General features: G+C 45.5%; 1 protein-coding gene across 1 annotated transcript in view; it reads left to right on the top strand.

Annotated features, from left to right (window-relative positions):
• SCN8A (sodium voltage-gated channel alpha subunit 8) overlaps window positions 1-27,399 on the top strand; it is a 239,389-nt gene that overhangs the window by 140,026 nt on the left and 71,964 nt on the right. The window contains exons 10-12 of the mRNA XM_056867203.1: window positions 3,767-3,973; window positions 21,809-22,096; window positions 23,974-24,366. Of these exons, the coding sequence (XP_056723181.1) occupies window positions 3,767-3,973; window positions 21,809-22,096; window positions 23,974-24,366 (888 nt within the window). The remainder of the gene's footprint in view (window positions 1-3,766; window positions 3,974-21,808; window positions 22,097-23,973; window positions 24,367-27,399) is intronic.

The following is a 27,399-nucleotide window of genomic DNA, read 5'->3' as shown; positions in this document are numbered from 1 at the left end:
AACAACCCAGATTGAAGACAATCTCTTTTTAGAGAAGATCTCAGTTGAAGATATGTCAACCAACTTATCTTTTCAAATTTATCTTGGAGCATTGATAAACTTTTGATCTCTCCTAATGAGTCCACCATGTAACGGTATATTAATGGCGATTCGTCTTTCAATTTAATGTCTTCAAGGTAGGCTTCAGTTGGAGACATTATGGATGGCGGAGAGGGACTAATTCTTTTTTTATATCTTTTCCATACTTTGAGGATCATCGGCTTGATATCACAATCTTCTAGTTCAGCACTTTTAAGCACAAAGTATTGCTCACTTTATGCTCTACATTATCTGTCATTGAATTGGCTATTACTAGTTAAGGGAAAATAATTGTCAAAGTGCAAAATTGAGAAGTGCAAAATCTTTAGTACTAGTGTTACGTCTTCACTCATTCCTGCTAGAACATATGATCAGTAGGGAGCATGTGCACTGTTTTCCCCTCAATAAGGAGAAGAGGTCTTGTTGGAACAATGAAACAGAAGCAGCAAATATTATTGAGACACACAGTTCTGTTTGTAAATACTTTCGCACTTAAAAGAGAAAGTTAAAATGATGCCTTCCTGCTCGTGTCTGGAGCACTTTAGAAAAATGATATGCAGAGATGGAAATTAGAGATAGGACCATGATGCCCCCTCTGGGATCTGCTGCTTCAAGATACTGTTTCAGATTTTAAAAGGTAAAGGTAGTCCTTTGTTCAAACACCAGATCATTACTGACCCCATGGGGTGGTTTGCCATTGCCTTCCCCAGTGATCTACACTTCCCCCAGCAAGCTGGGTACTCATTTTACCGACCTTGGAAGGATGGATTGTTTCACATTGCTTCATAGTATAACTGGCTAAGGAAATATAAACTCCGGTCTTCCTGTATAACATTGCAGTATTTCATAAATTCTGTCATTCTGACCATCTCATTTGGAAAATTATTTCGAAGACCAGAATAAGAGACATAATAATCATATTTAGGAAAGATAAAATTAATTGCATTATTTAGTTTAGAAAAGAGATGGCAAAGTAGGAATATGATGAAAGCATGCAATCTGACTTAGGAAGAATAAGGAAGCAAATGGGGATTTCCCACACACACACACACACATAATAGCAGAACTTCAGGATGTACAGAACACACATCTGGTTTAAAACAAAGTTATTGTTAGATGGCTTTCCGTCAGAGTGGAAGATACAAATATGATGCCCATGTGTGCCATGTGTAATTTAGGATGACCTGATTTTGGCGACAATACAACCTCACTCAAACAGTAAACAAAAGTGTATGCTGGAATAAATTTTGTCAGTCTTTGGTCATTTATGCATGGTCACTTTACCCTCCTTTATTCCGTTTCAGCCAGGATTAAATTTTTCAGTGTGCACGTTACCTCATTCCTTGGAAGCTCAACGCTGTTTCAACGCAAAAAGAACCCAGCTTTTCCCATTCCTCTTCTGGCCTGAATTAAACCGTTCATCCTGGCTCATTCCGGGGTCACAGAGAATACATACTCTGTTCTCGGGTTGAGCTTCGCCCCACCCTTTTCCAAACCCCTCTTCAAGGCAGCATGCAGATAGCCAAACAGGGGAAGCACAGAAGATTGGCTTCTCTCACAGCCAATTATGAGGCAGTGTGTAAAGAGGCAGGGATTCAAGTGCTTCCTGCTACCTCTTTCCGAGCAAAAGAAAGGCTTTTTAAAACGAGGCTTGGATTTCTCCCCCCCACCCTCGCTTCTTTCACCTCCGTTTTTTGTTTTTTGTTCTTAAAATGCTTTTTTATGTGGCAGTTGGGTCTGGGGGGAAGGAAATCTTCTCTCAGGATGAGTACTGCAAAGTCATCCACAGAGCAGCATTTAAAGGGGTGGGACTTGATTTGAACTTGGGAGACTGCTTTTCTGTATTCATGCCTCCATTAGCACACAGTTTCATCCCTGATCATTCCAGCCAATGCATACAGTTTCCACCAACCGGGTTACTTTGATCCTGGCTAAAACGGGGAATAAAGGAGGTTAAAGCTACCATGCATAAATGACCTTTAAGGTACTGCTGGACTCTTATTTCATTACACTTCATCTTGGTAGGTGTGGAAATACCAAAGTTAACAGGAATAGTTTACTCCAAACTACATTGGCATGAATAATACAGAAGAGAAGTTCTTTGCTGCTAATAATTATTGTTGTTTGTTGTTGTTGTTAAACCATCCATGTCTAGCAGAAAACTTTAAATGCTAGAAGACTGGGGAATGAATTATCCTAAGTGGACTGACCTTGCCTAACAGTATCCTGTGCTTTAAAAAAAAAAAATCTAGGACATTCAGATATGACCGCTATTACAACATAGCACTGTTAGTTTGACACAGTGTACTTTTGTGCTTTCTCTTTGTCTTATTCTGTTTTAATGATTATTGTGGAAATAGAAAAGAGCATGACTGATAATGCTACATGCATTTCTTATATGAAACAAATTGATACAGACTTATCTGTCCCAATATGAGAGGTGGACAGTCAAACTATAGAAGATGGAGAACCTCCTTTTTAGTGTATAATTTTTGATGCCTAAGTTATGTATACAGGCACCTCAATGTTCCCTGAGAGCAGCTGATCAGTCATCTTTTAGGAAATAGTGCTTGTACCCCAGAGAACTATATCCCACACATTCTCTATGCAAAACTGTACTTATATTACCCACCTGATAAATGGCTTCTTAAGTGATGGTAGTTAAAGAATATCTCTGGCTTGACAGACAGTTATTCTTTTCCTTCCACGTGTACTTTTCAGCATTAATTCACTGCTTGGAAGTGCCAGCTTTACTGCTAACTTCCTCATTGGCTAGACCTAAATCCTCTAGGGAAATTAAGTTTGATCTCCAAGGCCTTTATTGGTCCAGATGTCAAGGACAGTTCTATATTTGAAAGGGATTTTCTCTTTGGGAGAGGGTCAGAAATTTCATCCATTGTAGGTTAATCTATTTGTGAATATGCTCTATTTGAGCCTAGAATTTACGTTTTAGGGCTACATCTGGAAAGTTGCTCTTCATGTTGTACAAGAAGTAGGCAAATTAGAAATACTTTTGCCTGTTGTTTTTCATATCTAAATTGCCTGTTCTATTGATGTTATTCTGTCTCTGCATTTTACCAACTATAATACCATTTGGGGTAAATGTTCTAGATTGGAGAAATATTACAAATTTGATAATAATATGCCTAGATGTTGTCTAAAGTGTTGTGTATGCTGGTAAGAATAGAAAGACTAGTAGCAGAGAGAATATCATCCTAGGTCATCTCTCAAAAACATTACTTATCTTGGGAGAAAAAGTAAGGAATTAGGAAAACTATTATCAGTGTAATAATTCTATGGTAAAACCTAGAAAAGGTATTTATAGTCAAGGCATGAAAGACCCTGTGGAAAAGATGATGGACAAACTTCCTCCAGTGAGCAGTTCATGTCATAAAATAAAGAACCATAAACACTCCCCTAAGCTCATCAGAAAAACAGCAGAATAAAAATTTGCTAAATAGAAGGATGACATCTGGCATGTATCCTACCATGCCACTGAACAAAATTTGAATGAAGTCTTTCTCTGGCCTAAGAAGTCTTTCTCCATCTTAAGAGTCTCTTCTTCCAACAGAGAGTTACCTATGTTGGAAGTGGGCTCCTTAGTCTGGGGGGGTGGACACTTCTTTTAGCATAAGGTAGGGTCCATGCTAGGATGTGACATGTAACCCAATCTCTTTGTTCTCCACAGACCTTGCGAGCAGCAGGAAAAACATACATGATATTTTTTGTCTTGGTTATATTTGTTGGGTCATTCTATTTGGTGAATTTGATTTTGGCTGTGGTGGCCATGGCCTATGAAGAGCAAAACCAGGCCACGCTGGAAGAGGCAGAGCAAAAGGAAGCAGAATTCAAGGCCATGTTGGAACAGCTGAAAAAACAGCAAGAAGATGCCCAGGTTAATTCTTTTTCCCATTCTTCAATGAATTGCTATCTGTGCTTTATCATTTTCTCATGTAGAGCAAAACTGATAACATCTTTGCAAATAAGACAACCTAAGTGCCACAGGCTTTAATCGTACATATTAAAACAGGGGGTTGAGGAAATAAATAGAAATGTTTCTCCCTTTCCCATAGTACTAGAACTCCAGGGCACCCAATCAAGTTGATGGGCAATGGACTTATGATGGACAAAAGGAAGTACTGCTTTACTTAATGAGTAATTAAATTGTAATTAAATTGTGGAATTCACTGCCAGTGGATGTACTGGAGGCCACTAGCATAGATGGCCTCAAAAAGGGATTTGGTCTATCAATGGCTACTAACCAAGATGACTGAAGGGAACCACCACATATAGAGGAAGTAAACCAATGAATATGAATGCTATGTGTGTCCTTTAGCATGTAAGAGGAGTCTTTAGTGTGTGGGTGAGATTTCCAGGCACAATCTGCTTTCTTAAACATAAAGAAGCTTTATGTTTAAACCAGGACATGTTAAACTAGGACAGTGGTCGGCAAACCGTGGCTCCTGAGCCGCAAGTGGCTCTTTAGCCCCTGGAGTGCGGCTCTGTAATTAGATCCTCAGACCGTGAACGGCTGGAAAGACGCTTCGCTAACATAAGCTGCATTTTACCGAAGGAGACGACCGTCCCTCTAAGCGCTCGCACGATTTAGCAAACTTCTCCTTTCCTCTTACAGCCCCGCCTGGTTCTTTGTAGTTCATTAGGAAAGCAGAGGAGCAAAGTTCTCTTTCATTCTCAAAAGGGACGGATTACCTCGGTAGTAAAAAAAAAAAAAAAAAAAAAGGCTGGTTCTATGATTGGAAAGTAAAAGGCGGTCTGGAATCCTCGCTCCAGGTTTTTGCTCCTCTCCGGTGTTGCCACCAGTTGGTTTGGCCCGGCAGGCCCTCCTCCCACTGGCTGGCGAGGCGGGATGGGACGCCTGGAGTTCACGCAAGGGGTGGGGGGAGTCTGATGGAAGAGGAAGCAGCCGGCCTGGGAGCAGAGCTGTGATTCTGCAGTCGGCACAGAAGCCAAGGAGGGGCGCACAGGTAACCCTGCCGGAGGACCCTACAGACTAGACTTCGGAGGGCTTCGTGGGCGCTTCGGAGGGAGGGTTGCACAGGGGCTGCCACCCACGTGCTCAGAGGTCATCCGAGCACACTAGAAATCCCCCCTGGTCAATACCTGCAGGCAAGGTATTATGTGAAATACATACATACAGCAAACGCCAGAGTGTGCAACCGCCAATATACTGAGTGTGCCTGCTTGTAAAAAATGTCTGTGTAGGAAGCTGAAGCTTCTTCTTTTGTCCCCCTCCCAGTCCCATCTGCATGATAAACGAACTGTCGATTGCCTTGAACTCACTCCCCTCCCTGCGGTCATTCCTGGTTGCTGGCTGGTCCGTGCAGCGTGCTCTGCCTTCCAGTATTATTATTTTTGCAGTTCAGGGGAGAGGGCAGTTGTCAGTAATCCCCTTATAAAATGTCTGCCAATGGCCCATGTAAGTCCCACCATGAAATTCCATATAGTAAACACAAAAATCAATGTGCTTGTAAAAAATGCAAAATTCACAGAGTGGAAGTTCAGTGTTGAGGGAAGATGTACAAGCTGTACGCAACAAATGAAAAATAAAAGTACTTACTGATTAGGCAAGAAGACCAGTGTTTTTAATTGCCTATAGTTTAATTAAGACTTAAAACTTTAATTAAAGATTATTAAGTTAATAAACAGTGTACCTACCTATATAGTTTAAGTTTAAGAAATTTGGCTCTCAAAAGAAATCTCAATCATTGTACTGTTGATATTTGGCTCTGTTGACTAATGAGTTTGCCGACCACTGAACTAGGATATGGGAAATAACCACCATAGTACAAGGTACAGATCTAAGGATGAAAAAGTAAGGTACAGGTCTAAAGAAATAAAGTACAGAGTAAGGTACAGATCTAAGGAAATAAAAGTAAAACCATATATCTGACTTAACTGCATCATGCTAGTTACCTTCAGATGGATCAAACGTGGTTCCCTCCCATCCCAACATTAAGGATGGGTTTCCTCGTGTCAGAGCAGAGCTGACCCTTCCTCTGCTCTCCACTCACAGCACCACACATCTCTAAGCTTCTTGCTTTGCTCCCCCACTTCTCTCTCAAACAAAAGGTTCACCTTTTATCCCTTCTGCCTGCTGAGGTAAAAACTCACCCCTCCCAATCAAGAGTCAGATATCTTTTTCATGTGGGGTCTTTTTTCCTCCTGGCACATAGCATCTGAGTTTTATGATGCTCATCCGTCAACCTCCTTTTGGCAGGTGTACCAAATGGTGAGCTCTCAAGCTTAGCCAATATTCTGTTGCTCCTGCCTTCCCTTCTCTTGGGAAAAGAAACAGTTTGACATGGCTCAGAAAGCCCTGACCATAACAGCCATTACCAGAGGGATTTTTTTTGTCAACCCTGGAGTTTATGGCTTAGATTGTTTTCATAACCTGAGCTGTATGTACTGTAAAAAATTTATGCAGTGTGCTGTGGATGGATACTCTTTAGAGGTGTGCATATGGCTTTGTAAAACCAGAAAAAAGCTGAAAAATACATTTTTGGCATTTTTCAGCTTAAAAAAGCAATGCCCTTTAACAGCAGTCAAAAAAGCCAAAGCCAAAAAGCTGAAAATGTTCTGCTTTTTTCAGCTTTTTAGGATTCCTGTTAGAATGGAGGCATTTTAATTCCATTGAAGCATATGGTGAAACTCTGCAGGGCTCCGAGGGGCTGTTTTGTAAGGTAGAGGCATCAAATTTGCAGCATGGGTGATGATGACTCTCCTTTCAAGAATATCCAAGTTTGGTAAAGATTGGGTCAGGGGGTCTAATTTTACTCTCTCCCAAATAGAGGGAAACATGGGGGCCAATAATATTAGATCCCCTCACCTAATATTTACCAAACCCAGTGGTTCTTGTAAGGAGAATAACCAACAGCTATGTTGCATATTTGGTGCCTCTACTCTCAAGAAACAACCCCCCAGAGCCCCACAAAGTTTTCCCATAGATGATAATGAAATGCCTGGTTGTCTTATAGTGTCCAATGATAGACAACAAGGAGGAGGTTAAGATGAAAGCAACAGTTCTTTATTTAGCTAAACACAGACCTGGGGTGAAATAACCACAGATAAGATGCAGGGTTACTCACCAACAAACAAAGGAAAGTCAGTATCATTAATGCATTTGGATGGGGCAGGCCCATAGCTGCTGACAAGCAGTTTGATACACAAAAGCACCAATACACATTAGGTATCTACTCCACGATAATTAGCATAGCCTATAGATATTGCCCGAAGGCGTCACTGAGTGAGTGCTTGATCTTGTGAGCTTAGTGACCAGAAACCACATTCCTGAGGATGAAGGTAATTCAGAGATCTTTACTGGTATGAGGCAGTACCAGGCAAGCAAGTGTAAGCTGGTGGCAACCCACAGTCGTGGATGCCAACGTTCCCAAAGCTTCCATGTGTGTGCATATGAATACATAGTATTTTATACCAGCCCTTATATCTGGGCATTACATTCCCCCACTTTTTCTTGTGCCTTTGATTTCTTTCAAAGCGCGGGAGTGTGAGGGGGCTAGGGGTCTAGGAGGCGCACAAACTCCCTTGGGACAGTGCGCACTTGATCAGCAGGTTAATAGAACAATTGGTGCTGAGAGCAACTGCAGGCATGAGAGTTTGAGCTAAAGTGTCAATATATGCAGAACCTAAGGGCAGGCACTGTAGGCAGCAGCAAACAATAATAACAATAAATGCAAAGATAAGAAACACAACAGATAAGCTTTTTAACCAAGTTAAAATTAGGTAACCAATGTGTGAGTCCTTGTCATGGATAAACACCCGAGATAGTTCTGGTCTAGCCCAGTGGTCGGCAAACTCATTAGTCAAAAGAGCCAAATATCAACAGTACAACGATTGAGATTTCTTTTGAGAGCGAAATTTCTTAAACTTAAACTATCTAGGTAGGTACACTGTTTATTAACTTAATAAACTTTAATTAAAGTTTTAAGTCTTAATTAAACTATAGGTACACTGAATAAAACTTGATATCTTTTGTGGGGAGAGGAAGGGAAGGTGATTGTAAGCTGGTTTGGTTTTCCTTAAAAGGTAGAGAAAGTCAGCATATAAAAACCAACTCTTCTTCTTGTGTTCACCTGAAATTTATACTCCCCAGTCCTTACTTCCTGATATGAGTGGACCGCTTGTGCTTACTAAGCAGGGTGGAAAAGGCAATTTGTGCATGATCAAAGGCATCTTTTTCTTATTTTCTCATTTAATATTCCTGGACATTTTCTGGGCCTAAGTCCTTGTGAGCCTTATTGGCGATTGTAAGCCGGTTTGATTCTTCCTTAAGTGGCAGAGAAAGTCGGCGTATAAAAACCAATTCTTCCCTTCCATTCACCTCCTTTATGCACTCTTTAAAGTGGAGCCCAATCCATACACACCCCCAACCTTTGTGCCCAAGCGAACAGGAGCTACGCTCACACGTGCTAATCCCGCCAGAGGAAGCCCGTCCGTGTCGAGCTCCCCCCCCCCGCTCCCTGGGCAGAGGCGGGCAGCGACCCTCCTCCCCTCTGCCCCTCTCCCACCGCCCCTGAGACTATTTTGCATGCATAACGGCGCTTCCAGGAGGTCAATGCGAGGGGGGGAGAGACGGAGACATCCTCACAAAAGGCAGCCCAGCATGGCCTTTCCTGGTGGCCCGGAGCCCTACGCGCCCCCCTGCCCCCGACTCCCGCACGCTGCCACCGTCGCTTCTGGCATCGGAGCCAAGAGGGAAGGAGCAGACAGGAGCAGCCCCCCCTCCCCAAGCAGCGCGGCCGTGAGAGCAGCAGCCGGCCCCGGCTCGGTGGGGCTGGACATGTTGCCGGTGCGCCGGCTCTGCTTTGCCACCTGCCCCCGACGACCCCAGCCCAGCCCCTGCTAGGCACAGCGCCCAGGCGCAGCAGAGAGCCGCCGGCGCTGGGCCGGCCCCACTCGCCCTCGCCCAGACCTCCCTCTGCCCCATTTCCCGGCCAGACGCTGTGGCGTGGCCCGGGCTTGAGGAGCGGCCTCCCTGGAGCGAGGGGGGTGGCTCCGCACTGGCGCGCCCTGGGCACATAGGTGAGGGGGAGCAGCCGCCTGCGCCTTTGGCAGGCACGGAAGGCGCCTCCTCGCTATCGCCAGGGAGGGAAGGCCGGGGCCAGCCGGCGAGCGCCTCAGAGTGCCGCCATTGCTGCAGTGAGGGTGTGTGTCAGAGGCTGCCTGAGAACAGATTCAGACTCTGACGGAGACCAGATCCAGGGACAGAGTCCTCCTCCCCCACCCACACTGACAGAGAAAACAGCTGATGACGATGTATTGCCAAGACATACCTTAAAGTCACCAGCTACAGGGCAGCCTAAAGAAGACCAGACGCCGGCTGACCCAGGAACATCAAGGAAACTGCCCAGGGAGCCGGGAGACCATGAGGAACAGATGTCTCCTGGGACTCGTCGAAGGAAAATGGGCCGGGTCCTGGCAGAACAACGCCGGCGTTCAGCCAGGTTAGAACAACAAAGGAGGAACCGGGACAGTCATGAAGATAGTAAGTGAGTCTTTACAGAAGCTGCCTCCCCCAGACAGCTGCAAGTATTTAGTAGGGCTGAGTCAGCAGAAGCTGTGGAAGCAACGCGTGGCGAACCTGCGGCACTCCACTCTGGCTGACGCTGTATCGACTCGGACTGCTTTCTCGACCCTGAATTCTTCTGGACTCCCTGCCTGACCTTGGACCGGCCTGACCTTGACTCTGCCTTTTGCTCTGACGGATTGCCTTTCACCCTGACTGACCTTGGACTGTTACTGGACTGCGTTATTACTCCCATTCCCAATTAATACAGCTGCCAGCTGTAGAAGCCTCAGCTTCAGAAACCCCAGCCTTTTGCTCTGCCTGCTGCAAGCCTCTTCAGAGCACCGTGCTGCTACAGGCGCACCCCGCCCTAGTGGGCCAGCACAGTGTGTCCTTGAGCCCCCACCCCCTCGGGGTGGGGGGGGAGGTGGAGACCGGCGGGAGGAGGAGGAGGAAGTGGAGGTGGCGGAGAATAGAGGGCCAATGGAGCCCTGAAAGGCTGCAGGAGCTGCGGCGGATGGGGCTCCATCCTTTCTCCCCCCCCTCCACCGCACCCAACCCCGGGCCGGGCCGGTACCTTGCAGGCGGAGTAGATGCCCAGCTTCTCGAGCTTCTTGGTGCGGGGCGCGGAGCGGAGCTGCGCCTTCTTGCCCGAGATGCGAGCCGAGCCGGGGACCTCCTCCTCCTCTGCGCGAGCTGCACTCAAGGGGCCAAAGAGCCGCATGCGGCTCGCGAGCCGCGGTTTTGCGACCCCTGGACTAGCCTAAGAGGCTCGTTTCTTTGTTTTACAATCCCCCTCTTTATGACACGCATCAAAACACACAGAAAATAGCAATTCATTATGAAATAAAAGCACATGCTTAAAACAAAAAGGATCATTATGCAATAAACAACCTTTTATGTAGACATATTAAGAAGCCCCCCATAAATTTCCAGTTCATACTTGACATGCATCATGAAACACTTGCACCTGTAATATTGTCCATTGTTCATCTAGAGTATCAAACAATGTCACGGCAAAATGTCTTTACGCGGTTTGTCTTGCAACTAAACATGTGGGATGGACAACCTCAAAGGTCTATTAAGTCCAAATACGTCCTGGTTATGATGTTTAGAAAACCACATTGCTGACCCAGGGTTAATTAAAAGGAACGCCGCTATTCAATAAGTTCAAACATTTTTTAAAAGTTAACATTTTATTAACACACAACTTTATTAAACAACAACATTATAAACATTTAATTGTAGGAATTAGATTGATTTTGGAATAAATTGGCCACAGCTTGGAATTGGCAAACAGCTGCGACCCTCGTGGCGCAGCATGCGAGATGTGTCAAGCGCCCAGGCCGTGTCCACCACGGCCATGAAGTAACCACTGCCCACAGGACTCCCGCTGTGGGCAACTGGGATGGCAGTACCAGGATGACACCAGGACGAACACCACTGGGTGTTATCCCCCACCACTTGGGAAGAGGCGGACACCTGCCCTGCCGCCAGGGCATGTCCCAGAAGCCTCTCCCCAAACCCTTGGGATAGGGTTCCCAAAACCAGGGAAGCGACCAATTCCTGTGGAGCTTCCCCCCCCAAAATGACACATCCACATGCTAAACCGCCCCAAGCTGTGACTATAAGCAATAAACTTTAGGGAGGGTGGGTGGGTTCACAAAGAAAACGGAGTGAGCTGTGGGCGGGCCCGTCCCCTGTTATATACTGAGGGGCGAGGCTAGCCACGCCCCCCACCCAGCTCCCGCCTTCCGCCCTCATTGGCTGGAGCCCTTCCTTGCCCCAGCCAATGAGAAGGCTGTAACTGGGCAAATCGGGTCCGGCACGAGCCCCCGTGCGCGCGCAAACGCACATGTCGGCCGGCCGGACCCGATTTCCCTCCCCCTCCGCCGCGATCGCTCCTTCCTCCCCCCGGGGCAGCAAAGATGGCTCCCGGTAAGGCGGGAACCCTGCCTTGCTGACCCAGGGTTAATTAAAAGGAACGCCGCTATTCAATAAGTTCAAACATTTTTTAAAAGTTAACATTTTATTAACACACAACTTTATTAAACAACAACATTATAAACATTTAATTGTAGGAATTAGATTGATTTTGGAATAAATTGGCCACAGCTTGGAATTGGCAAACAGCTGCGACCCTCGTGGCGCAGCATGCGAGATGTGTCAAGCGCCCAGGCCGTGTCCACCACGGCCATGAAGTAACCACTGCCCACAGGACTCCCGCTGTGGGCAACTGGGATGGCAGTACCAGGATGACACCAGGACGAACACCACTGGGTGTTATCCCCCACCACTTGGGAAGAGGCGGACACCTGCCCTGCCGCCAGGGCATGTCCCAGAAGCCTCTCCCAAAACCCTTGGGATAGGGTTCCCAAAACCAGGGAAGCGACCAATTCCTATGGAGCTTCCCCCCAAAAAATGACACATCCACATGCTAAACCGCAACAAGCTGCAAGGAGGCCGATTCACTCACGGGCCCCTGCAGCCGCAGGGAAACCGAACTCAACTCTCGGACCCGAACTCAACTCTCGGACCCTTGCAGCTTCCGCCACACTTCACAGCTGAAGCCAATTCCTTAAGCCTCCCCGAACATTGTGCAGCCATAGGTCCATGCCCCAGCTGGTGAGGTGCACGCCATCCCGGCGATAAAGTGACGCTATGCGGAAAGAAATGTCCCATTGTCGTATGATCACTCCGCCTAGTCTGATCACTTCCCTCCCAACAACGTTGGTGACTTTCCTCCTAGTCACATCTACCCTGTGCACATTGTGGGCACCTCTCCAGCACCTCCTTTCCAGGAGATCCGACCAGCAAATCACCGTTGCTGGGCATAACGATGCAAATGTCGAGAGATCACGACAAATCTCAGTAGCAAGGTCTTTGCCTCGGGTATGTACTAAGTCGTTCTCACCCAGTTGGAGGACCAGTGCATGAGGAGCTCCAAACCTTTCAAGCAAGTGATGAAGGACTGGTATCAGCGAACACCAACGCATGCCTCGCTGGCCGAACCATTGCACCCGGACTGCTTGCTCCAGACCCAAATGCTGTCCCCAACCAGATGCAGCCGCATAACGTCCATTCCAGAAAACGATGCTGTGGCCCACGACCCACACAGTCCGCCACGGTCCTAAAACTCAGAGCACAATTAAAAGAAAACGCGGTCAGGCCTGACATAAGACTTATACGATGCAGAACGCCATCGGCCGATGGCTTGTATCTGGCTGACAGCCATGCCCTCTCCAGCCGCCTGTGTGGCTGCTCCTATACGAAAGGAATGGCCACTAAAATCAGACGTGGGGAAACCCATGGAGCTAACCGAAGCCTTAAAAACACTGATAAATTGATAGCGAGTCAGCGGTGTGCAATCAGCATGTATCAATAAGCATCCCTTTATGTGCGGCCGTATAGTTAGAAACCTTTTTAAAGCTCTGACGGGGCAAGGCCGGACAGTGGTGGCCTTATGCAGCCGGACACTCATCCCTTTTCCAACCTGGTCAGTTTTGGACCGACGAACGACGATCGTCAGTGTTGAGTTGTGAAGGCATATGTCCCCCAAAAGTAAAGCCCTGCTGGTCAAATCATGCCGGGATTGAGCCACGAGTTCGCTAAGTCGGAACGCCCCAAAGAAGGCTAAAGAAAATGCTGCCTCAAATAAGGTGGCCTCATATCGAGAAGTGCACAAGGATGGCAGTAGCCGTACAATCCTTTGTAGCATATCCAAAGTGACTGGCCTCCTGACGTCCCTGATGGACGGTGCCTCGCGTTGCCAGCCCTTGACAGCCTTTCTGGCTCGAAAGGATGCACAAGGATCATTGAAACCGTGTGCTTTTGAGAAAAAAGAGATAGCCGCCATGTGAACTCCGATAGTCCTAGCAGCGTAACCAATGTCTTTTAAATGGGCTAAGTAACGTAAAGCCAAAGTTTCTGTGACAGGCCACAGACCATCCCGACCCATAATGGACAAAAAACTCTCAAAGTGGTGCACGGCTCTATCATATGCCCGAATAGTGGCAGGGGCCAATGAGCTCCGAATGCCGGTCATAATGACGTTTTCCCAAGAGCCCATAGCTCTGCTGGAAAAGGTTGCGGGAGCCGGTCCGCTTCTGGTGCCAGGAGACGGAATCTGTCCATCTGAAAACGAGACAGAGCATCCGCTAAGCAATTGTCTAGGCCTGGGACATGTTGGGCTGTCATAGAAATGTTATTGGCCAAAGATGTTAACACGAGAAAGCGCACAAGGCGCATGACCCTGACTGATCTGGATGTTTGCCTGTTAACCACCCTGACCACAGCCTGGTTGTCGCACCAGAAGCGAACTCTTGCATTCTTAAAATGGTCAGCCCAGATATAAACGGCAACCACGATGGGGAATAATTCTAAGAACGTCAAATCCCGGCATACGCCTGACCCCTGCCAACCCACAGGCCAGCGCTGTGCACACCACTGTCCATTAAAATAAACCCCGAAACCAATGCTGCCCGCAGCATCAGAGTGGACCTGTAAATCCCGGCCTAAAACAAAGCTGTGTTGCCAGAGGGATATGCCATTGTATTGCTCCAGAAACTGAAGCCACGTTTGTATATCTTCTTTCATGCCCTTGGAAACCCTGATACGATGGTGCGGGGCTCTTACGCCCCTCGTGGCTTGGTTAAAGCGAGCACAGAAAGCCCTGCCCGGGGAGATAACCCGGCAAGCAAAATTTAGATGGCCGATAAGAGACTGTAACTCTTTCAAGGTGCACTTTGTTTTGTTAGCAACTAAAGATAGCAAAGCCCTTAAAGCCAGGAGTTTTTCTTCCGGCAAGCTTGAAGTCCCATTGATGGTATCGATCTGAATGCCCAGAAATGTAAGGACTGATGAGGGGCCCTCTGTCTTTTCTGCTGCTAGTGGCACTCCTAATTCTTCGGCCAGAGTGGCAAAGGCTGTCAAAAGGTTGCCACATAAGGGGCTGTTATGAGGCCCGATAAATAAAAAATCATCCAAATAATGAGTTACTGTGAACGACCCTGTGCGCCACTGTATTGCCCATTCCAAAAAGGAACTGAAAGCTTCGAATGCAGCACATGCCACAGAGCAGCCCATTGGCATGGCCTTATCTACGTAGAAGGACCCCCCAAATTTAAAACCAAGTAAACAAAAGTCTTCTGGGTGTACCGGAAGCAACCTAAAGGCTGATTGAATGTCACATTTTGCTAACAAAGCTGAATGCCCACAAGATCTTACCAAACCCAGTGCATGATCGAATGAAGAATATTTTACTGTTGACAGCTCGGGTGGAATCCCATCGTTAACAGATAGCCCTTTTGGGTAAGACAGGTGATGTATCAGCCTAAACTCCCCAGGGGTCTTTTTGGGCACTACTCCCAGAGGAGATACTCTCAGGTTGGGGATAGGTGGGAACGCAAAGGGGCCTGCAATTCTGCCCAAGTCTAACTCTTTGTTGATTTTTTGAGCGACTACATCAGGCATATCTATGACCGATTTTAAGTTGCCCGATAACATAGGAGGTCTAGCGTTAAAGAAAGGGATGCGGAAACCCACGGAGAAGCCCTTTAACAGATATAAAGCTCTTGCCCTATTTGGATAATGAGCCAACAAAGATCTTAACTTATCCAGTTTAATTGGTGTGCAGGCCAGACCCTGTAGACGCCCGCGTCTATTTGGTAGCAGAGGTGTTGGTATTGGTGGAACTGCTATCTTTCTTGCTACCTGAAGGGGCTGACCTGCCACCCCGAAAGGGCTGACGACCAGAAGTGCTGCCCCGTGGGCAGGTAGAACGGGGATGGGGGCCGAAGCACACCTCACAGGAGTGGTCATATCTGCATACTTTTCGTTGACATTTGCCCATCCCAAAATCCCAGCAGATACGTCTATCGGGATCCCTACGAGTTTTGGTAGGCCATGCTGCTCTGTTGACCTCAACTCTGGGCCTTGTAATGCATGGACCCACTTTGAGTAGCCATAAATTGCTATTAATGAGGTCCCATCGAGTCCTCTGATTCTTAGACGCCCGTTTACGGAAGGCTTCGTCGTACTCTAAGGCAGCAGAATCCCCTGCCAAAGACCTAGCCTTGAGCACATTACTCTGATGATTTAAGAGGTGCCATGCCCTTTCAGGGTAAGAAGAAGCAATGACGCTCGCAAAGATGGTAAAACCAGCCATCCACCTATCAAATGACCTGTCCCCAACTCCTGCCCTTTCTTTCCGCTTGTCTTTTGAGGATGGCCGGGACTTACGGCCTTCCTCCTCCTCCGGCTTTATGAGGGAGAAGACATTGATATAATAGCCATTGAGAATATCCTCCCTCAACCTCCTGGGAAGGTGAATACCGGGAGGGTCTTCGTCATCAATAAATGCAGGAGGGAGGATGAAACCCCTGTTAAGTGGCATTGGTTCCCACATCTCCCTGGCCTCTCCCTGACTTGGCTGTTTTGGTTGCTTCTTCAGACGCCTAAGTGCCCAATCAGGTAAACCAGGCACATACGCTGCTGAAAGCCAATAGTCATTAGCCCCATCGAGTGAGTCGGTAGAAGTAGAAGACTCACCGTCGGAAGAAGAAGAAGACGAGTCTACAGTTCGCCTCCGCTTTCCCATCCTCTGCCTGCTCCGTTTTTTAACAGCCTTGCCGCCTTTCTTAGATCGTTTCTGTTCAGGACTACTCGAGGATGAGCTAGAATGGGTAGAAGAAGGAGAGTCCCTGCCACCCCTAGTGCGTTTTTCTGAGCAACCCCTATAAGTGGTGACGCCACTGGGGCCAGGCACAGCATCGTCATCCATTTGATCTGCATTCCACTCAGTTATCTTATTAGAAAGCTGTTGAACAGCATACGAAAGGTCCTTTAAGCCAGTGGCTTTTGAATGAGCTTTTGCTTTTGACCTGGTCAGTTGGCTTGTGGCTGTGGCTCTCCGTGTAGAGCTCCCAGTGCGAGGAGCTTGGACCGTGCTAGCTCTGGTTGCGCCTGCACCACTGGCCCTAGGGCGTATGCATCTGTTTTGTGTGTGAGATGGCATCTCGTTTGTTGTAGCAGGACCAGCACGGCGCCTAGTAGAAGCTAATGCGGCCCAGGAGCGCCTAGTCGCCCCAGCCCTCCCCCTAGTCTGTGGGGTAGATTCATGTTGTTCAGCAGCAGCCTTGCGTTTTGGAGCCATGTTAAAAGGCAGCTATATATACCTGCCCTGACGCAGAAGTTGTAGAGGGATAATGTGCAACCAGAAACAACAAGCTTTCAGTAGATTTAATTAAAGATCACTGAGATAGCAAGCAGAATGTAAACGTAGCTGGATATGCTTGACTGCCAAGTCTGCAATATAGCTGATATGATACGGGTAATAGCCTCAATCCGCATCCAATAGGAGGAGCGGAGACCCTCAACTGCCTCCAACAGGAGGAGCAGATACTTAAATCTTAGCCCCAAATAACCAAAAAAGGGGGGGGGGAGTGCGAAAGCAAATAGCTTGATGTAGGACGTGTGGCTAATTGCAAAGGTAGCCAGGTAGCCACTTGTATTGCTTAGAAGGAGGCAGGCCAGTGGGGGGAAAAGAGAAAATAAAATAAAATAATATCCGCCAGCTGAACTTCTGCCAGTCAAAAGAGGGGGGGGGTTGCTGGCAGCAAAGCAAAGCACTAACTTCCACAATCAGCCGTGGAAAATCTCGCCCGTTGTTGCCTTAGGCGCACTGGGCAAGCGGCCCAGGAAGCTCCAGCCAGCCACCCCTTGTCCCTGCCCCCCTGTTGTCCTCCCTTCTCTCAAACTATCTATCTGGGCTTGTCCGCTCGAGTCTAAATTCTCTCTGTGCTTGTCCGCTCCTTTGTCAAACTCGCCTCAAACCTCGGCGATAACTTCTCTCTCGGCTTGTCCGCTCAGCAACCGCAGCAATGTGCTCCACCACACAACCGTTCTCCACAACACAACCGTTCCGTTTCACAAAGAAAACGGAGTGAGCTGTGGGCGGGCCCGTCCCCTGTTATATACTGAGGGGCGAGGCTAGCCACGCCCCCCACCCAGCTCCCGCCTTCCGCCCTCATTGGCTGGAGCCCTTCCTTGCCCCAGCCAATGAGAAGGCTGTAACTGGCAAATCGGGTCCGGCACGAGCCCCCGTGCGCGCGCAAACGCACATGTCGGCCGGCCGGACCCGATTTCCCTCCCCCTCCGCCGCGATCGCTCCTTCCTCCCCCCGGGGCAGCAAAGATGGCTCCCGGTAAGGCGGGAACCCTGCCTTCCCACAATCTCTTTAGTACACCTGTGTTGATGGTTTCAGTTCAATAGTCACTTTCTGATAACACAGGGCTGACAGGAACATGACCTTGTAAATGTGGGCAAGGTTCATACAATTAGTCTCTTTATGTATAGTCTGAAAGATGGAGATGTGTAGCCAAAGTCCGTATTAAAATCAAACACAATCTTAGTCTTTGTACAAACTTTTTAAACAACAAAACATAGTCCTTTTGTAACTGTCAGTGTCAATCGCCTCCAGAAATCACATTCCAAACATTCAGGAAAGACACCCATCATCCAGGGGGGTGTCTAAGTTAATAAATGCTGTGCTCCCTCTCTGCAGAACAAAGTGAGGGTTTAGGGCCTGAGATCTTTATTGTTGATTCAGCATCAGGCATTTGGGGTACCTTTTCCACGTGACTGGCATGTTCCTATGCTGTCTTTTCTGCGACTTTTGACAGTTGTAAAAGGTATTTGAGCAGTACCTGGAACATTTGCTCTACCTCAGTTGTAGGCCATCAGCTCCGCAGAGTTCCTGGATCAGTACCCATTTGCCTGGAATGACATTATATCTGGCACTGGCCCTCAGGAATTTTTAGGCTTTTTAATTACTTGACCTGTAGTAAAAACACAGTCGAAACAGATATCTTTTGCAGCAGTAAGGAAGTTCAAGCCTTACTTAAAAAAAAAAAAGGAGTCCGTTTTTGTGAGTGTTGGATAAGAGCTACTGCAATGATGAAATTGGATGAAGGTCAGGCACTAGAAACCACGTTTTCTGACTCAGGAAAACATCTTTGCAAAGGGGTCATTGTCTTTGATGAAGACCCTGCAATAAACTGCAACATTAAAAGTACCTGAACGCCACACTTCTGGCATTAAAGGCTGGATAGAGGGGTTGTTCCAACCCTGCATTGTTTGATCCGCTTGTGGGGGTAGATTTATTTCACACGACAACTTTCCTGCACCAAACACACAAAGCTTTTCTTCTTGATGTCTTTTTTAATTAAAATACCTGAGAATAATGTGTAACCTTTTTGCTCTTTACCAAAGCAAAATATAAAAACTCAAACATGGGTTTCTTTTATTTTACTACAACATTCCCCTGACCCTCCGTGCATAATACACACAACTTGCCTTTCTGTTTTCTCATTCCCTCCCTTTCTTTATTTGCACAGCTACACCTTCTAAATACCATCTTCAATAACCCTTTCACATTGCCTCCTTTGCTTTCAAGACACAAACCACTTTTACCACCCTTTTTCAACATTCATTAATCCATAATTCATCAAGCACAACGGCCCGTCATGACCAAAATCTGGCAGACAGCCCTCCCTCCTTCCACTTTTAAAACTTCTCCTCTTTACACTTTCACAGCCACCATTTAAAATTGCACATGCAACGTCCTTTTACCTGCTCCTCATCACCAGTCACAAATCTCATAACATAACCAAACCATATCTTCTGTCTGTACCCAAAAGAAAATAAACACTTTTAAAGTAGCTCACAGAGATTATGGCAAACTAAAAGCACAGTTTGCATAAGCAACAGAAGAAGCCAAACAGAACAAGCACAAGCTGTGGGCCTTTCCCTTTTTTTTTTTTTTTTTCCTTTTAGCCACCAGCTCCGCGTCTCACTCCCATCGGGATCTGGCACCCCATCAGAGAGGAGGCAGCATTCTTGTTTTTGAAAGGAAAAAGGAGGAGGGAGATGGGGGAAGTGATTTATGGAAGGCATGTTTCTGGCTATGCAGGGCTAGGCAGATAATGATTTCACAGACATACAAACAGCTTGATAAGTAAGAAACAGCCTTTTAAGAGAGAAAGAAAGACAGAAAGCTTCAATACAATTCATTCTTTAAAATATAAACAACTTTATTCTACTTTAAAAATCTTTTATTTTACTCCCATTTCCCTTATATACGGTTAACCTTTTTCTGATGCATCTCGGCTTTTTAAACTTAAAAGAGACCTTTTGTCCTCTTACTTTTAATCCTCTGGTCCTGAATTAACACTCTTATCCCAGTACCTCAGAGGGCAGGAAGTAGAAGCAGGAAAACCAGGGATAAAAGTTTTCTTTGAGTTTTTCAACACACATCCCATGGGACCAGTGAGTTTACTCTGGCTGACCCATGGGGACCCCCTGGCTAAGGCTTTTCTTCACTCGTCAGCGGGAATTGACTGATGGAACCCGGGATTCTTTTCCCTGCCAGTTACCTGCAATCCGACCTTACCATGGTGGGGGGCTACTACCATTACTTGGGGATTTTATGAGGCACACCTTTCACACAGACAGTAAACATCAGCTGCTCTTTACTGGTACGAGGCAGTACCAGGCAAGCAAGTGTAAGCTGGTGGCAACCCACGGTCGTGGATGCCAACATTCCCAAAGCTTCCATGTGTGTGCATATGAATACATAGTATTTTATACCAGCCCTTATATCTGGGCATTACAATAATGGGGGGGATGCCTTGCGAGGCCTCTTCATTGCACATCAGCCAGAGGTCAGGGTGGTAGAAGTCGACTGTGGAGCAAGCCTATGCACAGGTGAGTGGGGAAAGCTGCAGCAGCAGCCCTCTCCTTCCACCCCTCTAATCTTCTCCTTTGCCTTTCCCCTGGGCCCCACTATGCTCCTTTCCTGCTGCTCATTCTGTCCCCAGGCCAAACTCTGTCTAACTGTTTCAGGGAAGTTAGGTACCTAGCTACCTGCACTACAGCCTACCAGACTCTCAAACCTTTGTATCGCCCCCCACTCAAAAAACTACGGTTTTCTTTTGTAAGCGTTCACCTGACCTAATCTTGCTTTGGCAGTTTTTTGTTTGTTTGTTTTTAAAGAACTGGTGACTTTCTCCTCTAAAATCTTGCTAAGTTTTTGTAAACAAACCTTGAGATGGATATGAAAAAAATTTCAAAACATAAAGGAGAACTGTATTAAAGTATTCCTAACTGGCCTGCAACAGTTGCTAATTCTTTTTCAAGAATTCAGCAGCTCCCATCTGAAAAATGGAACTAAAGGAGAACCTAAAGTATTAGCTTTCTAAAACTGCCTGGCTTCAATTGTTTTGAAACCCAGAGCAGACACTAATAAACTTTTTTACAGTTAATCTATGCTAATTACTATTTGACAAACAACTTTCCCTCTTCTTAATTGCCTAGCACTAGCCTATTCAGAGAGGAACTAGCCCTATGCTGAGATTTAATTTGTGCTTTATTAACAATTCCTAACATACTCTTCTTAAAAGTAACCTCTTTTTAAAATCTTACAAGAATTTTTTCACTACAATTAAATGGCTCAAACAATTAAATGGCTTTGCCGGGGAGGGCAGTATATAAATTTAATAAAATAAAACAACAACTCCACTAACCAGAAAGACAGGAACACTGTGTCAGGAAACTTTAAACAGGAAAGGAATATCCCAAAAAGACAACCTTCTAAAAATTCAAGCACAAAAAAGGGCAACGAAAGGACAGACCCAAAGTCCCCACCATAACACAAAAGCAGAGCACAAATATTTTAACAAATAAAAGCAGCAGAAAGTAAAGCCAAAGGGGAAAGTGTATAAAAGAACCAGAAACTAAACTAAGCAAAGCCCACACACACACCAGACCAGACCAGACCAGAAAGAAAGAAAGAAAGAAAGAAAGAAAGAAAGAAAGAAAGAAAGAAAGAAAGAAAGAAAGAAAGAAAGAAAGAAAGAAAGAAAGAAAGAAAGAAAGAAAGAAAGAGGGGGGAACCAAAGATATATGCTTTTCCATACTGCATAGGTCTGATTTGTGTGCAGGCTCCCAATAAAATAATTGTTTTCCTGTATTTTCAGAAGCGGTAAGGAAAAAGCTTAGCATCTGCCTTCACTATGCTTCTCGTTTTTTGTTAGTTTTGGTTTCATTACATTCCTTCTGTGTAGATTATATAGAATCCATGCAATGATACATGAGCTAAGTTGTTCCTTTCCTTTTCTTTTGTTGCAGGCTGCAGCCATGGCCACTTCAGCAGGGACAGTTTCTGAAGATGCTGTGGAAGATGACGGTGGCGGAAGGATGTCTCAGAGCTCATCAGAGTTCTCCAAGCTCAGCTCAAAGAGTGCCAAAGAAAGGCGAAACAGGAGGAGGAAACGGAAGCAAAAGGAGCTGTCTGAAGGAGAGGAGAAGGGAGATGTCGAGAAGGTGTTTAAGTCAGAATCAGAAGACGGGATGAGGAGAAAGGTCTTCCGCTTGCCAGACAACAGATTGGGGCGGAAGCTTTCAATCATGAACCAGGTTAATGTTTAACTCTCTTAAATGAAATACTATTTTGTTTAGGCTGGAGATACCAAAGGAAAAAATAGACTGGATTAATGTTCTTCTCTGATGACACTTCAGGTTTTTTGCATGGTGTCTTCTGTCTACATATGAGGTGGGGTCATAGCTCAGTGGTGAAATATCTGATTTGCATGCAGAATGTCCCAGGTTTGATCCTTGGCATCTCCTGTTAAAAGGATCAGGTGATGGCCAAGTCCTCTTCCTGAGCTCCTGGAGAGTTGCTGCCAATCAGAGCAGAAAATACTGACCTTGAAAGACAAATGGTCTGACTCAGTAGAAGATACCTTGATGTGTTCTTGTGTCAGTGTTTGCTACACTATGGCCTAGCTACCATAAACCTCTGCCTTATCTGCTTATCTTGCAGTTGGAACTTGTTCTACAGGGGAGACACGTAATTAAAAATATCAGACTATAACTTTTGTTTCTAATAGCAGTGTTTCCATAAAGTGGAATAAAAACAATGCTGTATCACAATTTAATGTATACAGTCCCAACTTTATGAAAGCTCCTTTTCAATCCATCCACAATATAGAGATTGTCATCAACCCGATTAGCTTCCATTTAATACCTTTTTGCATTTCAGCCCATTTCAATACAACCAAAGTTCTCAGGTAACAATCGCCACTGCATCTTTGTTTACATTTGAAGGCTGAAAAGCCACCAATTTCTGGCAGACAGGAGTGGTAATTGGTTATTTTGAAGTTATCAGCCCATGCATAGCCCCACTTCTTTACCTCTGCAAATTGGGGATACAGCACTAAACATAAAAATGGGATTACCTGTTGAAATTACCTGCTGGAAAGAATGGATGTAACATTAATGACAACTGGATGGAAAGAAAGGGAAATTGTTCATTACTAGTCCTAGGGACAAGAGTAGCCTTGTGGGACAAACTAAGGTTTGGGAAGAGGAGGAACCAGGAGGCAAGGAAGTTAAGAGGCTCAGAGGCAAAGTGTTGAAGGCAGCTACAAAATATATAATAGACATTGGGAAGGAGAGAGAGAGGAGAGAGAGAGTGAACTGAGGAAGGGAGGGGATAATGAGCAAAGAAGTACAGGCAAGGGTGATTTACAGTACAATCCTTAACAGAGTTATAAAGGTAAAGGTCCCCTGTGCAAGCACTGGGTCATTCCTGACCCATGGGGTGACGTCACATCCCGACGTTTCCAAGGCAGACTTTGTTTATGGGGTGGTTTGCCAGTGCCTTCCCCAGTCATCTTCCCTTTACCCCCAGCAAGCTGGGTACTCATTTCACCAACCTCGGAAGGATGGAAGGCTGAGTCAACCTTGAGCCGGCTACCCGAAACCGACTTCCGTCGGGATCGAACTCAGGTGGTGAGCAGAGCATTTGACTGCAGTACTGCAGCTTAACACTCTGTGCCATGGGGCTCGTGACAGAGTTACACCTTTCTAAATCCATTGACTTCAGTGGATTTAGAAGGATTTAACTCTGTTTAGGATTACACTGTTAGAGGACTAGGGAAGATAGGGTTACTGTACTGAGTATAGACCTTGGCAGGGCTGCTCTGCCTTGCAGAGAAGGAGAATTCCATCAGTTGTGGGTTTTCCTGTAACCTGGCAATGCTAATGGGGTAATGAGATGGAGAAGCAGTGAAAGGCGGGGTAGGGTCCAGATGGATTTCACATATTGAATTGAAGAGCCAATCCCTGGCTGTAGATGTCTGATTTATTTTGTGATACAGTTACATAGGTAATTCATGCTTGTTTACTTACATAAAATTAACCTTTGTTTTTTCCTCAGTGAGGGTATTTTACTATTTCTCAATGGTCTTGCACCCTTCTTATTCCATCTCCTTCCTTGTCATCTCTTCCAGTCATTGCTTAGCATCCCAGGATCCCCCTACCTCTCCCGACATAATAGCAAAAGCAGCATCTTCAGCTTCAAGAGAGGCTTCCGTGACCCAGGTTCAGAAAATGAATTTGCCGATGATGAACACAGCACTGTGGAAGAGAGCGAGGGCAGGAGGGATTCCCTCTTCATCCCTATCCGGGGCCATGAGCGGAAAAGCAGCTACAGTGGTTACAGTGGTTACAGCCAGGGAAGCAGATCGTCCCGCATCTTTCCCAGCATCCGTCGGAATGTGAAGCGGAACAGCACCGTGGACTGCAATGGTGTGGTCTCCCTGATTGGTGGTCCAAACTCCAACATACCCAGCGGACGGCTTCTGCCTGAGGTGAAAATAGATAAGGCAGCTACTGATGACAGCGTAAGGAAGTCAATGAGTAGATAGTCTAGGCATGGCGGCCTGTCCTTCTCTCTGCTTTCCTGTATGCCGCCAAATGGATCCCTGATGGAATGAAAGTTGGTTGGTCTAGCCCCAAATGTTACAACCTGAGCCCTTCTCCCAAACTCCTCTGCTTTTAATCTTCTTCACTTTCTCTTGTTTCTTGGATTAACCTACTCACGCACTCCCCTCTTCTGGCTTCAAAGAGAAAAATGGCTTGGAACAATAACAATTAAGGAAGAAAGAATAGTAATAAATATACTTTGCTTGTTAAATCAAATCCCAGAAGATGTTCAAATTATTTTGAGGATCACTGGCTGTGACTGGGATAAACCAGAAGTTTCCCAATCCCACCCACACAGGCACAATTAATTTTATATAAATCTTTCTTGGCAGATTATTATTTTACCTATTTTTTAGAAGTTCCAGTACATGTCTTAGCAAGCAGATGAATGTGAAAGTTCTAGTATACACGGGTAAAAAAATGAAACTCTGTAAAGAAATCAAATATTAAAGTTTTCAAGACCGTGAGAATGGGGCTTTGTTCTCAGTGAGATCATAAGCCTACTTCTGACTTCAGGTAGGGGCTCAGATGACTGAAAAAATGCCTCAACATAGAAAACTAGATCTCAGGAAGATACTGTTTTGTCTTGTTCGTGGAGGGGTCCTCCCTTTAAAAAAGGAATATTTACTCATGTCAGCCCTTACCTGCAGTCTGAAGCAACACTATCCAGACACAAGTTTCCCACATCAGTGAGAACTACACCAGGGATTGAAAACAAAAGTACATGATCAACTGTGGGCCAAATCACATTGCCACTAATCCTAAATATACTTGCCTCTACTGAGATATGTTCCTGAGTAAGTATATATAGGAATAGAGTATTTCTCTTTGTCTGAAGTGCTCAAGGAAAGTCTTGGTCTGTCTATAAATTCCAAGCTTTTTTTTAAATACCCATCTGTCTTAATTCTTGCAAGCTAATTGGAACTCCCTTGCCTGATCCTTCTCCCTCCTTAAGAATGTTTTAAACTCCTTCCTAGCTCTTTTAAGCTTCAACTATTACTACTTTTACTAGTTAGCATGTCAATATACTTTCAGAATTCAGTTCTCTAACAGCATGGAAAAATCACAGACTTCAGCACGATGCATGCATATGAAAGGCAATTTAAGATATTATTCTGTATTATGTGACTTTGCAACAGCAGCTATACTTGTTAAACAGTACAATTAACCAGTGAATCTTCATCACATTGGACCACATAAACTACGCAGAGCTATTCCTGGAGCAATTTTGTTTCAAATATCTATATGTTGAACCCTAAGGCAGCCAACATGTAGTGTAGTGGTTAGAGACCCAGGTTCAAACCCCCACTCTGTCTTAGAAGCTTGCTGGGTGACCGTGGGCAGCTACTTGACCTCACAGCATTGTATGAGAATAAAATGGAGGAGGGAAGAATGATGTAAGCTGCTTTGGGTCCCCAATGGGAAGCCAAGAAGAGTATAAATGAAGTAAATAATAAATACATGTTTCCTGACACTGCAGTAACTACCCATTTCTAATTCTGTTCCTGCTTCCCTTGTCAAAGAAAGAGGTAGATTCTCCTTCCCATGGAAGGGGACACATTCTCTGTTACTTACATCACCCAAAAAAGATTAAATATTTATTTACTAAAGTATTTATGCCCCACATTTCCCAAAACTCAAGGCTGCTCACATGTTCAAATGTTTTAAAAAGATAAAATGCAATAAAATTCCACATAACCCTACTAAAAATGGCTGCAATCTATAGTCCATGAAAAGCCTTCGTGAATAGAGAAGTCATATCTAATTCTCAACATGGCCAGATCTGTGGCTACATAACTACAGACTACACCCATGGGCAAAAAAGACTGATTTTTATAAAAACCTGAAAAATGCCCCATATTTGCAGAGAAATCTGAAATCTTTAAAAAAAAAAAAGAAAGAAAGAAACATTGAGTGCTAACACACACCCCCCAAAAAATAGAAACAGCTCCTGTGGCTTTAAGACATGGATGTCCTCAGTAGCTGTTGCTAGGCAACCACAACAGTATTGCCAGCTTTCAAGCCTTAGTTTCTGGAAGTAAAAGGCGGCCGGGGGGTGCGCTTGCCAGGGTTGTTTTGGCCTTTGAGGAGGTGATTTATTGGGGTCAGGCCCAGCAGCAGCTAAAGACAGGGGAAGGATAAAGTTAGGTCGGCTAATGCCTAGTGGGTAGGAAGAATAAAAGGAAGCAGGAAAAGGAGAGAGGCTATGGGGCTTTCAGGAAAGAGAAAGAGGAAGTAGTGGGGGAGGGAAAATGGGATGCTGAATTGAGAGGAGGGGAATTGAAAGCTGAAGACAGGGACAGATAAAGTTAGTTCAGCTAATGCCTAGTGGGTAGGAATAATTAAAGGAAGCAGGAAAAGGAGAGAGGCTACGGGGCTTTCAGGAAAAAGAAAGAGGCGAGGGGAAATGAGATGCCATCCACAAGTTCTTGCAAGTCCCCCACTTATCTTCTAAAAAAGTAAACTTTAGGCAAACACCACTGAGTGATGAGCTAGTGTTATAAGGGACAAAATTAGACATGGGCTGTCTCTCAGTGCTTTTTGTTTTTAATTTAATGCAGCCAAGGCTCCAAATTTGAACAAAGCAGCAGCATGAAGAGGAACGTAACTCTTTCCCTGTAAACCATATTCCCAGTAAAAAGGCTGCACCTACTCTTCCTGAGTTTTCTTCCTGCAGAGGGAAAGATACATGGTCCAAGTAACATTTCAGCTGCTCTGAGGAAGTCATCTTTGATCAGAAAAACCACCAGTGAAGAAAGGGTAAACTACCCTCTCCTTTCCCCATCACTGCTTTAATCAAATTTGGAGGGCAGTAAAAAGCACAACTATTGGGAGACATTCCATGTGTCTTCTGGAAGATATCTAGTTTGAACTCCCTGGCCCAATTTTCTGAACTGAGAAAGTGAGTGTGAAGTGCGGGAAAGGGAAATACTTTTAGGCCATTCATGCAT

Source organism: Euleptes europaea, chromosome 1 (assembly GCF_029931775.1).
Source record: "Euleptes europaea isolate rEulEur1 chromosome 1, rEulEur1.hap1, whole genome shotgun sequence".
Lineage (NCBI taxonomy): Eukaryota > Metazoa > Chordata > Lepidosauria > Squamata > Sphaerodactylidae > Euleptes > Euleptes europaea.
The sequence above is the reverse complement of the archived record's forward strand: the minus strand, read 5'-3'. Positions and strand labels throughout refer to the sequence as shown.